The sequence below is a fragment of the Glycine max genome, chromosome 18 (genome assembly GCF_000004515.6).
Source record: "Glycine max cultivar Williams 82 chromosome 18, Glycine_max_v4.0, whole genome shotgun sequence".
NCBI classification, from domain to species: domain Eukaryota; kingdom Viridiplantae; phylum Streptophyta; class Magnoliopsida; order Fabales; family Fabaceae; genus Glycine; species Glycine max.
The window spans coordinates 44,626,710-44,642,610 of NC_038254.2; the positions used below are offsets into that span (position 1 = coordinate 44,626,710).

The 15,901-nt window shown below is 34.0% G+C and overlaps 1 protein-coding gene across 1 annotated transcript; it reads left to right on the plus strand.

The window, feature by feature from the left end:
* Positions 1-3,935: 3,935 nt before the first annotated feature.
* LOC100807668 (uncharacterized) lies at positions 3,936-5,705 on the plus strand. The gene is made up of 4 exons (XM_006603438.1): positions 3,936-4,054; positions 4,176-4,819; positions 4,904-5,122; positions 5,269-5,705. Exons 1-4 carry the CDS (start codon positions 3,936-3,938, stop codon positions 5,703-5,705), a joined length of 1,419 nt encoding a protein of 472 aa, XP_006603501.1.
* The last annotated feature ends 10,196 nt before the right edge of the window (positions 5,706-15,901 follow it).

The following is a 15,901-nucleotide window of genomic DNA, read 5'->3' on the forward strand; positions in this document are numbered from 1 at the left end:
GTTTAAAATATTTGTAACTTTGTTTGATATTTTATTTAGTAATCATGTCATATTTTTAACCATTTTAATATTCCCTAGGGGAACCAGACAATTTTTTATTTGTAATGTAAGTTTTATGAACAATATCTCGCTTAAGATTTGGATGTTATTGATTATGAATTTACTTAGTTGCTATATTTATGCCTTTACATGTTTGAATAAGGTATTTGATGTTAATTAATTAATATGATATTTATTCCTCATTGCTTAATACCATCCAACTAGACTGAAACAATGTAATGCGTACGATGAATTTAGTTTTTAGTCTTATTAATCATTCTGTTTGAACACCAACAAATTTTTAATTTTACCAACCTACATCAAATACAATGACTAATATATACGACATTAACTACTGTGGATAATTATAAAATATTTTAATAAAAAAAATCTATTGTGGATATTAACAAATATCGATGTATATTAATATATTAAATATTAAATATTAAAAAATATATCACAATAAAGCAACTTTTCCCATTTGTCAAATCAAAAGTACAAATTTCCAGGATTAATTGTACCATTGTCATGCATATCCATAAAGGCTACAACCACATTTAATGGAACAATTAATAACAAGTATTGTTGTGTACTGTGGGCCTGATTGACACAAGCGTGAGGGCCACACAATGTTTGATCAAAGGCTTGGAGGAAAAGAAAACTCCAAGAATTACAGCCAATGTACTGAAACCACTTCTTCTTTTTTGTTTAACAACTTCAGTGCAGAGTAATAACGGAGAATAATTCATAATCTTAGTCTCTCATCTTCAACAACATTCACTCACATTCACCACCATCTAAAACACATATATTCATAAATAATGAACCAAAAGTGAAGCTGCTAAACAACAACACCACATCACTAACTTCTATTGCTAACTCTCAAGTAAGCTTTTTATGTTAATGCAATAAATTATACTTTACATTAATTATCGTCCACTCTTTAATGTACATGTATGGGATGTATATGAGATGATGGTATTTGAGCATGTTGATCTGACATTTTCATTATGAAGCTCTGACACAATATTGTAGAACTTATTCATTACGAAAAGGTTAAATGGAAAATTTTTCTCAACAGAGGAAACATAGAAAACACATTTTGCAAGAAAGAAGACAAAGCTTTGCCACTCCAAATCCAGATTTACATAGTGGTAACAATACATTCAAATATTCTTTTAATTTGTACTTATTTTATAAATATTTATGCATGTATCACAATTATTGGTGCAGAAAAGCGTAGACGTACCTCACCATGTGAAACACACCTTTTTGTAGATAGTGCCTTACCACATACACACTCTACACCATTATCAGAAAGCACTTGGTCTGCGAATCAGAAAGAACAATATTTTACATGGCAATTTGAAACTCGACCAAATTTTTTTGTCAATTCACGTACCATCAATGCTTCTTCGATACAGAGGAATTTGTTGTCCAAGTTTGGGAAAGAGAATATAACTATGTCAACTCTTAATTCATCACCATGTACTGCACCACATACAACTACAGGTTTTTGACCTACTTAGATTGGGATGACTTCTCAACATATAAATTCAGGAAGATACACAATATTCAATTCCAAACTAATAGAGCACATCTCGGATGACACTGATGACAAACTCGATATAACACAGGGAGACATTGTTACAGGTAATACGTTGTTATGTTAATTACAACATTTTTAAATTTCCAACTATTTGTATTTAATTGCTGACTATGTATGTGCTATATAGATTATTCACTTGACGACATAACTGAGGATTTTGCTGATACCGATTACGATGGCAATCTAGACGCACCATATGACAATGAAAATACCGGTTTTTACATTCACTGTCCAAATTATGTTGTATTGTCCTTCATTACCTTTGACAATGTACACAGTCTAAATTTTTGCATTTACATGTTGGTGCAAGTTACAAGGATATTGGAGATCCAATTTGGCAATGCAAGCAATGTAAAGCGAATATGTGGTATGATGAGAGGATTAACAAAGATAAACATACAAAAAACCCAAAGTTTTCATTATGTTGTGGTGATGGAAAAATACAACGGCCAATACTACATGATGCTTCGCAACCCTTGCGGCAACTACTCTTTGACAGCAGAGACTCACAAGCAAAGAAATTCTAGCAAAACATACGTTTATACAACCTAATGTTTGCATTCACATCTCCTGGTGTCAAAGTAGACACATCCTATAATACTGGAAGAGGTCCTCCTACATTGCGCATACATGGTCAATCACATCACCTTATTGAAAGCCTCCTACCTATGTCTGATAACTCACCAAAGTTTGCACAACTATATATTTATGACACGGAAAATGAAGTCAACAATAGCCTTTCACAATACCCGTAAGTCAAAACATTCGACTAATCTAATGTCACCTTTATAGTTATTTAAATTTAAATTTAAATATTTTTTTAAGAATGGTTACCATTAACAATTGTCTATGTCCAGTATAAAAAATAATGTTGATGAAGACATTATAATTGGTATCAAGAATATGCTAGATACCCACAATCCATATGCACAAAAATTCAAAATGGCAAGGGATAAACTAGACTCTTCTGCAGTGTGTGACCTGAAACTAAAGCTCATTAGTGACAGGCAATCAGATGGCAGATTATATAATTTGTCAAATGCTTCTGAAGTGGTTGCTTTAATTGTTGGTGATGAGCATACAATGAATAACAGAGATATCATCATCGAGAAGCAAACAGGCATGCTGCAAAGAATAAATGAACTTCATGCTGCATATTTACCTTTGCAATATCCTCTTTTGTAACCACACGGTGAAGATGACTACAGACCAAACATTCTTCATAAGGATCATCCGCATGGCCATGCTGCAAAGAGGAACAAAGTTACCATGCGTGAGTATTTTTGTTACATGATGCAATCAAGGGATAATGAAGCACAAACAATACTTCATTGAAGAAGATTGTTTCACCAATGGGTTGTTGATGGGTATTGTATGATTGAGTCTCAAAAACTAAACTATGTTAGACAACATCAACAAGAACTCCGAGTTGACAAGTACATCAATTTAAATGACTGTAATAATCAGCCCCTAACCCAAGGCAATGAAAAAGGTAAGAGAATTATACTACCAAGTTCGTTCGTTAGTAGTCAGAGATATATGGAACAATTGTATTTTGATGGGATGACAATTTGTGCCCATGTTGGATTTCCTGACCTATTCTTGACATTAACGTGTAATCCAACATGGCCAGAAATACAACGACAAGTTGCAAAGTCAAATCTTACAGCTCATGATTGCCCTGATGTTGTGTCACGGGTATTCAAAATGAAACTAAAGCAGTTGATGCATGATCTTAAAAGTGGACATGTGTTTGGTCTTTTTCCTACATTCCAATTTTACAATTATACTTAGAATTATACATTATTAATCATGATACTGATATTTTATTTGTAATACAGTTCTTTACACCATTGAGTGGCAAAAAAGAGGATTGCTTCATGCTCATATCTTAATCTTTTTGCATCCTTCAAATAAGTATCCAAATCCAGAAGACATTGACAACATAATTTCTGCTGAGATACCTAACAAGGACACACATCCAGAATTGTATCAAATTGTCTCCAACCATATGATGCATGGACCATGTGGACTAGCCAATAGAAGGGCACCATGTATGGCCAATGGCAAGTGTATCAGGTTTTTCCCAAAAAAGTTTCAGCCAACCACAATTGTTGACCAAGATGGTTTTCCTGTTTATAGAAGAAGAGACACCAGACGAACTGTGAAAAAGCAGGGTGTTCAACTCGATAATTGATTTGTTGTCCCATATAGTCCACATTTGCTACTCAAATATAGAACACACCTAAATATGGAATCGTGCAATCAAAGTACCTCAATAAAATACATGTTTAAGTACATCAACAAAGGATCTGATCGGATTACAACAGATATTGTCAATGACCAAAACCAAGATGGCACACACAATCAGGTTCATGATGAAATTAAACACTATCTTGGTTGTCGGTATGTGTCCATCATCTTCTCATTAAATGCAATTCTTCTATAGACAAAAAAACCCTTTGTTATTTCATTAATTAATAATTACTACAAATTATGTGTTCATATTTTATTTTTCATTCTCCAGGTATGTGTCGGCTCCTGAAACATGTTGGAAGATTTTCGCATTCCCAATGCATGGACGTGCACCAGTAGTTGAACGCCTTTATTTCCACCTAGAAAATCAACAGCCTGTTTACTGGAAAGATAATCATGAAATTGGCACAGTACTGGCTAAGAGTACAATCAAAGAATCAATGTCCACAACATGGATGGATTCTAATAAAATATACCATCATGGACGAGATCTTACTTATGCTGAATATGTGTCCAAATTTGTTTATGATGCCCGAAAAAGATGTTGGAAACCAAGGAAACAAGGAAATACTATTGGCAGGCTCATTTGGGTGCCCCTTTCCAGTGGAGAGTTGTTCTACATGAGGATGATGCTTTCCTCTGCTAAAGGATCACAATGTTACAAAGATATTAGAACAGTAGAAAATGTTGTCTATCATACATTCAGAGAAGCATGCTTTGCAAAAGGTTTTCTAGGAAGTGATCAAGAATTTGTTGGTGCCTTACAAGAAGCAAACAGTTGGGGAACTCCACACTATCTTAGGAAGTTATTTGTGAAGTTTCTATTTATGAATACCATGGATAGGCCAGAATATGTGTGGAAACAAACTTGGCAATGGATGGCAGATGATATTGTATTTAATCATAGGAGACAAGGTAATTTCATCAATCCTAAATAAATACGTATCAATCATAGCAAAAAACTCACTTACTGACAATGTCATTTTTTACTATTCATAGGCATCCAACTAACAGACAAAGAAAAAATGCATCTTTGTTTGACGGAAATTGAAAACCTCCTGCAAGCCAACAGGAAAAGCCTACGAGATTTTCCTTCAATGTCATACCCACTAGGATATGTTGTCAACCCGCACCAAAATAATCTCATCTACAATGAACTGGCTTACGACAGGGACATATTGGCCGCCGAATTTGATAAATGCTACCAGTCGCTAACAGGTATTTACAAAATATTTCACTTTTTACTAACACAATATGAATGACCAACAATCCACACTAATAATACATCATTCATACATTACTAAATGTAGATGAGCAGACTTCTATTTTTAATAAGATTATGCATGTGGTTGCAACTCAATCAGGTGGAGTTTATTTTCTGTATGGATATGGTGGCACATGCAAGACATTTGTGTGGAAAACTTTATCATATGCTATACGCTCTACTGACAACATTGTTTTAACAGTGGCTTCAAGGGGGATTGCCTCAATACTATTGCCTGGCAGTAGAACAACACATTCTAAGTTTGCTATTCCTGTCCCTGCAACACAAAATTCTACATGCAATATCCATCAAGGGAGTGATTTTGCTGAATTGTTGCATATCACAAAACTCATCATATGGGATGAAGCTCCAATGTGTCACAGATACAGTGTTGAGGCCCTTGACAAAAGTTTACAGGACATCATGCACAACGGCAATCCTTTTGGAGGAAAGGTCATTGTTTTCGGTGGTGATTTCCGTCAAATACTACCTGTTGTGCCAAGAGGTAATCGTTCTGACATTTCTATGCAACTCTAAATTCATCTTACATTTGGAACCATTGTCAAATTCTAAAGCTGACAAAAAATATGCGATTGCAATCAAATCCTACTGACCATTCCAACTTGGATGAACTAAAACAATTTTCTGAGTGGCTGCTAGACATAGGTGATGGTAAACTTGCAGAACCAAATGATGGTTATGGTGAAATCACCATCCCAGATGAGTTTCTTATCAAGGACTTTCAAGATCCTATCCAGGCAATTGTTGAAGCAACATATCCAGACTTATTACACAATTACAACAATGGAGATTTCTTGCAAAAAAGAGTTGTCCTTGCCTCTACAAAAGATGTTGTTGATAAAATAAATGACTATGTCTTGTCTTTGATTCCTGGTGAGGAGAAAGAGTATTGTAGTGCTGATTCTGTTGACAAATCAGATGAACTACATTTTATAGGGGGAGTAAACGCATGCACATTTTATCTATATGCAATTGTTTGTTGCTTGCTTGAATCTTGATTTCAGGTATTGTATTGTCATCATCAAAAAGGGGGAGATTGTAGATGCAATTGGCTTTGATGTTTTGATGATGATCATGATGATGTGTTGCAATTGATGCAAATGGGCTTTTCAAGATTAAAATTCAAGACAATACTTCAAGATTACAAGTCACAACATCAAGATGATCACTAGAATATTAGGAAGGGAATTCCTAATTGAATTAGCAAAGGTTTGGCCAAGTGATTTAAATTAAAAAGTGTTTCTCAAAGGTTTTACTCTCTGGTAATCTATTACCAGAGGATGTAATCGATTACCAGTGGCCAAATACATTTTATAACAGCTACACAAATTTGAATTCGAAATTTTAGACTGTGTAATCGATTACACAATTTTGGTAATCGATTACCAGCAGTTAGTAAACGTTTTAATTCAAATTTTAAAAGCTGTAATCGATTACACAATTACTGTAATCGATTACCAGACAGGATTTTCAGAAAAATAATTTCAAGAGTCACAACTTTTCAAAGGCTTTATTCATGACCACCAATGGTCTATATATATGTGACTTAAACACGAAATTGCTTAGAGATTTTCAGAACAACAAAGTGTTTATCCTCTCAAAGAGAAAATTCATTTTATCCTCTTAAGAATTCCTTGGCCAATTCAATTGCAATTCATTAAGGAATTATTTGAGTGCTCAATCTGTAAAATCCATCTCTTTCTAGAGAGATTTGCTCTTCTTCTTCTTCTCATTCTCTAAGGGATTAAGAGACTGTGAGTCTCTTGTTGTAAAGGATCTCTAAACACAAAGGAAGGATTGTCCTTGTGTGTTTAGAACTTGTAAAAGGAATTTACAAGATAGTGGAACTCTCAAGCGGGTTGCTTGGGGACTGGACGTAGGCACAAGGGTGTGGCCGAACCAGTATAAAACTGAGTTTGCATTTTCTCTTCCCTTAATCTCCTTTATTTATTATTGCTTTATATTCATATTCAAATTGTTTCATTTGAATTAATATTTAAGAAGATTGTCATTAAGGGAATTCATAACTTGAGTAAAAAGTGAAATAGATTTTTAATTAGGGGAAACAGTTTCGAATATCTTAATTCAACCCCCCCTTCTTAAGATATCTGAGGCCACTTGTCTAACAAGTGGTATCAGAGCTTCATTCTTGTATAAAGTTTAGAAGCTTCAAGAAAAAGATGGCCTCAGCAAATTCCTTATTTCCGGAAGGGAATTCTATCAATAGACCTCCAATCTTTAATGGAGAGGGTTACCACTATTGGAAAACCCGAATGCAAATTTTTATCGAGGCAATAGATCTAAATATCTGGGAAGCCATAGAAATAGGGCCTTATATACCCACCACAGTAGAAAGAGTTTCAATAGATGGTAGTTCATCAAGTGAAAGCATAACCATAGAAAAACCTAGAGATAGATGGTCTGAAGAGGATAGAAAACGAGTACAATACAACTTAAAAGCCAAAAACATAATAACATCTGCCCTAGGAATGGATGAATATTTCAGGGTTTCAAATTGTAAGAGTGCTAAGGAAATGTGGGACACTCTTCGATTAACACATGAAGGAACTACAGATGTTAAAAGATCTAGGATAAATGCACTAACTCATGAGTATGAATTATTTAGAATGAATGCAAATGAAAATATTCAGAGTATGCAAAAGAGATTTACACATATAGTAAATCATCTAGCAGCCTTAGGCAAAGAATTTCAAAATGAAGATCTTATAAACAAGGTGCTAAGATGTTTAAGTAGAGAATGGCAACCCAAAGTAACGGCTATTTCTGAATCAAGAGATTTGTCTAACATGTCTCTTGCCACTTTATTTGGTAAGTTGCAGGAACACGAGATGGAACTATTGAGATTGCACCAAAATGAAGAAAATGACAAGAAAAAGAAAGGAATTGCTCTTAAAGCATCATCCTCAATTCAAGAAGAAAGTGATCAGGATAATGATCCAGATGATGATGATGATCTAAGTCTCTTTGTAAAAAGATTCAACAAGTTTCTTAAAGTAAGAGGAAATCAGAGGCGACCAAATTTTAAATCAAAGAGAAGGACAAAAAATTCATCCTCTACTCTAAAATGCTTTGAATGCAATCAACCTGGACATCTGAGGGTTGATTGTCCCATCTTCAAGAAAAAGATGGAAAAATCTGAAAAGAAAAATCATAGTGAGAAGAAACTAAAGAAAGCATACATCACATGGGATGAAAATGATTTGGAATCCTCTGAAGATTCTGAAAATGAAGAGATAAATCTTTGCCTTATGGCCAAAAGTTACGAAAGTGATGAAGAGGTAACATCTTCAAACAACTTATCTATTTCTTTTGATGAATTGCAAGATGCATTTGCTGATTTGCATAAAGAATCAATTAAACTTGCAAAATTAGTTTCATCATCAAAGAAAACAATTTCAAATTTAGAAAATGAAGTTTCGAAATTAAACAAAGAATTAGATCTTCTTAGAAATGAAGTATCAATCTCTAGAACAAATGAAAAAGTTAATATCTCCACTATTAATGACAAGAAAATAACAGATTCTTGTAGTTGTTGTGATAAATATGTAAAAGAAATTAAAGAGTTAAAAAATTCTCTTGCAAAATTTTCATATAGTAGAAATAATTTAGATGTTATATTAAGTAAACAAAGATATGTGTCTAATAAAAATGGACTAGGGTATAAATCTGAAAAACTACAAAAGGTTCATAAAAACTTTTCCACTTCCACACAAAAATGTAATTCTAATTCTATCACTTGTTTTTACTGTGGAAGAAGAGGACATGGCATATCAACTTGCTACTTCAAGAAAAATTACAGTAACATTAAAATGATATGGGTCCCAAAAGGATCCTCAGTTTATACTAACATGCAAGGACCCAATAAAATTTGGGTACCTAAGTCAAAAACTTGATTATGCAGGTATCTTTGAGAAAGAAGTGGTACATAGATAGCGGATGCTCAAAACATATGACTGGAGATGCATCAAATTTTACACATATATCTCCAAAGAAAAGCGGGCATGTAACATATGGTGACAACAACAAAGGTAGAATTCTTGGAGTGGGTAAAATAGGTACAAATTCTTCAAACTCCATTGAAAATGTTCTACTTGTTGAAGGCCTTAAGCACAGCCTGCTTAGCGTTAGTCAACTATGTGACAAAGGCTATCTAGTATCATTTGATTCTCAGAAATGTCTTATAGAACATAAGCATGACATTAATATAAAGCATGTAGGACATAGAGTCAATAATATTTACATGATAGACTTAAGCATAAAACAAGAAAACAATCATTGCTTTCTTAGTAAAGATGATGATCCATGGTTATGGCATAAAAGAATTGCTCACATAAACATGGATCACTTAAATAAATTAATTTCAAAAGATTTAGTAGTTGGTTTGCCTAAATTGAAATTTGAAAAAGATAAACTATGTGATGCATGTCAAAAGGGCAAACAAACAAGAGTCTCATTCAAATCTAAAAATGTTGTTTCAACCACTCGACCATTACAGTTATTGCATATGGATCTATTTGGTCCATCTAGAACCATGAGTTTTGGAGGAAATTACTACGCTTTAGTTATAGTTGATGATTTCTCTAGATATACTTGGACATTATTTATTACACATAAAAGTGATTCATTCCAAGCATTTAGGAAACTTGCTAAAGTCATACAAAACAAGAAAAATCTCAAGATTGCATCCATTAGAAGTGATCATGGGGGTGAATTTGAAAATAAAGATTTTGAATTATTTTGTGATGAACATGGTATTGAACATAATTTTTCTGCACCAAGAACCCCTCAACAAAATGGAGTTGTTGAGAGGAAAAATAGGTCATTGGAAGAAATTGCAAGAACTTTATTAAATGATACTTCTCTTCCAAAGTATTTTTGGGCTGAAGCTGTCAATACTGCATGTTACATCATGAATAGAGCCTTGATAAGACCTATTTTAAAGAAAACCCCATATGAGTTATTTAATGGTAGAAAACCTAATATTTCTCATCTACATGTTTTTGGTTGCAAGTGCTTTGTACTTAATAATGGTAAAGATAATCTAGGAAAATTCGATGCAAAATCTGATGAAGGCATTTTTCTTGGATATTCATTACAAAGCAAAGCATATAGAATATATAATAAGAGAACTATGAATATAGAGGAATCCATTCATGTTACCTTTGATGAATCTAATGCTATATTGTCAAGAAAGAATATGCTAGATGACATTGCTGATTCTTTAGAACATATGAACATTCATGAACAAGATTCCAAAGGAAATGACAAAGGAAACAATGAAGATCCTCCAGAAGAAGGCAAATCCAATGATGCACTCCCAAGAGAATGGAAAACTTCAAGAGATCATCCCCTCGACAACATTATTGGTGATATCTCAAAAGGGGTAACAACTAGACACTCTCTTAAAGATTTATGCAATAATATGGCTTTTGTATCCATGATTGAACCTAAAAATATAAAAGAAGCCATAATAGATGATAATTGGATCATTGCCATGCAAGAAGAATTAAACCAATTTGAAAGAAATAATGTGTGGAAATTAGTAGAAAAACCTGAAAATTATCCTATCATAGGTACAAAATGGGTTTTTAGAAATAAATTAGATGAACATGGTATAATTATTAGAAATAAAGCCAGGTTAGTAGCAAAAGGGTATAATCAAGAAGAAGGAATAGACTATGAAGAAACATATGCTCCTGTTGCAAGATTAGAAGCCATTAGAATGCTATTGGCATATGCATCCATAATGAATTTTAAACTTTATCAAATGGATGTTAAGAGTGCCTTTCTAAATGGCTTAATTCAAGAAGAGGTATATGTTGAACAACCCCCTGGTTTTGAAATTCCTGATAAACCAAACCATGTTTATAAATTACAAAAGGCTCTTTATGGTTTGAAACAAGCCCCTAGGGCATGGTATGAACGATTAAGCAATTTTCTTCTAGAAATAGATTTCTCCAGAGGTAAAGTGGATACCACATTGTTCATAAAGAGAAAGCATAATGATATTTTGTTGGTTCAAATATATGTTGATGATATAATTTTTGGATCCACTAATGATTCATTGTGCAAGGAGTTTTCCCTTGATATGCAAAGTGAATTTGAAATGTCAATGATGGGAGAACTATAGTACTTTCTGGGATTACAAATCAAGCAAACTCAAGAACGTATATTCATCAATCAATCCAAATACTGCAAGGAATTGATCAAAAGATTTGGGATGGATAGTGCAAAACACATGTCTACACCGATGAGCACTAATTGTTACTTAGATAAAGATGAATCTGGTCAGTCTATAGACATAAAACAATATCGAGGTATGATCGGATCTCTTCTTTATTTATCTGCTAGTAGACCTGATATTATGTTTAGTGTATGCATGTGTGCTAGGTTTCAATCCAACCCCAAACAATCACATTTAAGTGCAGTAAAGAGAATCATGAGATATCTATTAGGAACAATCAATTTAGGATTATGGTATCCTAAGAATTCAACATGTAACTTAATAGGATATTCTGATTCTGATTTTGCCGGATCTAAAACTGATAGAAAAAGTACAAGTGGAACTTGTCAATTTATTGGATCGGTTCTTGTCTCATGGCATAGTAAGAAACAAAACAGTGTTGCTTTATCTACTGCTGAAGCGGAGTATATCTCTGCCGGTAGTTGTTGTGCACAAATTTTATGGATGAAGCAACAATTATCTGACTATGGCATCATTCTTGATCGCATACCTATTAAGTGTGATAATACTAGTGCCATAAATCTATCCAAAAACCCAGTTCAACATTCAAGAACTAAACATATAGAGATTAGACACCACTTTCTTAGAGATCATGTCTTAAAGGGAGATTGTGTATTAGAATTTGTTGACACTAAGAATCAACTTGCTGATATTTTCACTAAACCTCTCCCCAAGGAAGTGTTCTTCTCTATTAGAAGAGAATTAGGTCTCTTAGATGTAAGAGATTTAGAAAAATAGGGATTGATTGGTTGATTGATTGGTTGATTTACTTCTACCTTTTGATTGTAGATTATTTTGTTTGATCTTGTTTGAATTCTTGTTTTTATGATAGAATTTATGATTTCTTGTGTATATAATAATTGAATGATTGAATTTAGTGTATTAATAGTGAAAATTAGTCATATAGGATGTATTTGAGCATAAATATAGATATTCTCTTAAGAAACTAGCCTAGGATAGGCTCTGGTAATCGATTACCATCCAGTGTAATCGATTACACATGAACAGGCAGCCTGTAATCGATTACAACATCCTGTAATCGATTACCAGAAGGCTTATTGGGCCTGTAATCGATTACCAATACCTGTAATCGATTACAATGCGTCATCTTCTATAAATACTCACGAAATCAGAGCTGCTGCGCAGCCAAAGCATCCTCCACGTTTTCCTCCATACCTAGAACTTCAAACCTTCGATTCTCACTCAATTCTTCACCAAATCACGTCCCGTAAAGCCCAATCTTCCTCTTTTTCACTCCTCTTTCACTTCCACCGATCAAAATCCAGAAAAACTTCATCAAATGGCAGAGCCATCAAAGAAGAGAACGGGATCATCCTCCACCGCTACCGCTGCTGCCCATCGCCGTCACGGCCCATCCGGAGCACCCACAGCACCTATTCCTCCTTCTTTGTCATCTCCAAGATCATCAACACTGTTTTCATCCGATGATCAACGTCTACGATACCTTTCTCAGTTTTCTTCTAGAATAATCTTAGATCCTAAGTACCTAGACGTAGAGTTCTTTAATGATGAAACGTTTGATTGCTATCAAGTGTTTCAAAACTCTGGTCTTGTTGATTTCATGTCATTAAAATTGCCGTATTATCCTGAACTTGTTAAGGTCTTCTACTGCAATTTAAAAATTCAGGATGGTATTATTATGTCTGAGGTGCATGGTAATTCTATGGTCATTGATCAGTCACTTTTCTTTTCTTTGACTCATTTACCCAGTCAAGGTGCACCTTTTGAGGGCACCATTGTTGATGACTGGAAATTCGATTATTCAAGTCATGATGCTCGTCGCATGGTCTGCAATGATCAAGCTGAAATGACCGGTAGATTGCTGGCCGAGTCATTAACTTTTGATAATCGCATCATGCATTATATCATTGTTAGAATTTTGCTACCTCGGTCTTCAAATTTAGCACAAGCCTCTGAGGAGGATTTGATTCTTATGTGGGCTTTTCTTACCGGTCGTCAGATCGACTGGGCCCATTTGGTTCGGTACCGAATGCATAAGGCATTACGGGCCAATGCACCTCTTCCTTATCCACATTTGATTACTCTGTTTTTGCGTCATTTTCAAATTCCGCTTGATGATGAACCCTTTGTTCAAGTCAAGCGTTCCTTTGCAATTGGTGCTGGTGCAGTGACCTCCTTTGGGTATCGTAAAGATCGGAATGGACAATGGCTGAAGAAGGATGCACTCCCTCCTCAAGATGAACGTACTCCTTCACCTCCCCCTCAACGTGAAGATTCCGCACTCATGAATGAAGTCCTCTCCGAATTACGGGGTCTTCGTTCTTATGTTGGTGACCGCTTCGACTCGTTAGATTCACGCTTTGCCGGTATGGACATTCGCCTTACACAGCTTGAAGAGGATGTCGGATACATTCGTCAGAGTTTTGATCTTCCTCCACCACCTCCATCTTCTTAGATTTTAGTTTCTGACTATATGTCTTTTTATAAGCCGTGTATTTTGGCTTTTAGTTTCTTAGAATTTACATTATTATGCTAAGTACTTTGCTTATTTATCTTTTGGTTTTTAAATTTCAGTCTTGGATATTTTGTGGTTGTTGACATTTTCAGTTATTTGGATTCTGGTTTGATTATTTCTTCTTTGTGAGTTTGGCTTCTTGTGTTTTATACGCTGATATTTATATCTTACAACTCCATTGTTATATCTGTGTTGATTTCCGAGTTCTTTGGCTTTTTGATGTTGCCAAAGGGGGAGAAAAGATTGCTTAACAAACTTAGAAATCAAGTGATCATGTATTCCGAAATATAGGGGGAGTAAACGCATGCACATTTTATCTATATACAATTGTTTGTTGCTTGCTTGAATCTTGATTTCAGGTATTGTATTGTCATCATCAAAAAGGGGGAGATTGTAGATACAATTGGCTTTGATGTTTTGATGATGATCATGATGATGTGTTGCAATTGATGCAAATGGGCTTTTCAAGATTAAAATTCAAGACAATACTTCAAGATTACAAGTCACAACATCAAGATGATCACTAGAATATTAGGAAGGGAATTCCTAATTGAATTAGCAAAGGTTTGGCCAAGTGATTTAAATTAAAAAGTGTTTCTCAAAGGTTTTACTCTCTGGTAATCGATTACCAGAGGATGTAATCGATTACCAGTGGCCAAATACATTTTATAACAGCTACAAAAATTTGAATTCGAAATTTTAGACTGTGTAATCGATTACACAATTTTGGTAATCGATTACCAGCAGTTAGTAAACGTTTTAATTCAAATTTTAAAAGCTGTAATCGATTACACAATTACTGTAATCGATTACCAGACAGGATTTTTAGAAAAATAATTTCAAGAGTCACAACTTTTCAAAGGCTTTATTCATGACCACCAATGGTCTATATATATGTGACTTAAACACGAAATTGCTTAGAGATTTTCAGAACAACAAAGTGTTTATCCTCTCAAAGAGCAAATTCATTTTATCCTCTTAAGAATTCCTTGGCCAATTCAATTGCAATTCATTAAGGAATTATTTGAGTGCTCAATCTGTAAAATCCATCTCTTTCTAGAGAGATTTGTTCTTCTTCTTCTTCTCATTCTCTAAGGGATTAAGAGACTGTGAGTCTCTTGTTGTAAAGGATCTCTAAACACAAAGGAAGGATTGTCCTTGTGTGTTTAGAACTTGTAAAAGGAATTTACAAGATAGTGGAACTCTCAAGCGGGTTGCTTGGGGACTGGACGTAGGCACAAGGGTGTGGCCGAACCAGTATAAAACTGAGTTTGCATTTTCTCTTCCCTTAATCTCCTTTATTTATTATTGTTTTATATTCATATTCAAATTGTTTCATTTGAATTAATATTTAAGAAGATTGTCATTAAGGGAATTCATAACTTGAGTAAAAAGTGAAATAGATTTTTAATTAGGGGAAACAGTTTCGAATATCTTAATTCAACCCCCCCCCCCTTTTTAAGATATCTGAGGTCACTTGTCTAACAATTGTAACAATAATTAACGACGGATTACCTAAAGTGATAGTCAAATATAAAAGTTCATAACTCCAACACCCATTAAGGTATCTATAAATATGAGTGAATTCTTGAGTTAAAAATATTGTTGATTTTCATTTATTATATTTATTTATTGCTTATTGGCAAGTCTTATTGACTTTATACCTTGGTGTGTCTTTTTCAAATATCTCACCCTCTAAAGAGAATCAAACAACCAAATATTTAGAGAAAAGATCATGAAGTGAAGAAGTTATTGAGAGGAAAGTTACTTTACTACACTTTGACATGTATAATTACTTTGGCTAAAATCAAATCCTATTCGATAACTTTGACATAGTTAGATAATTTAGAAATTTTATAAAATCTTGAGACATTATAATATACACTGAATTTGTTGTCTAAACTTGACTATTTAAAAGTGTCAAATTGAAAAAAAAAACAAACATAAATG

Coding starts and splice junctions, on each gene's coding strand:
- LOC100807668 (XM_006603438.1), top strand. CDS start 3,936: ATGTTTAAGTACATCAACAAAGGATCTGATCGGATTACAACAGATATT. Junction 4,055..4,175: donor AAACACTATCTTGGTTGTCG/GTATGTGTCCAT, acceptor TTCATTCTCCAG/GTATGTGTCGGCTCCTGAAA. Junction 5,123..5,268: donor ATGCTACCAGTCGCTAACAG/GTATTTACAAAA, acceptor CAACTCAATCAG/GTGGAGTTTATTTTCTGTAT.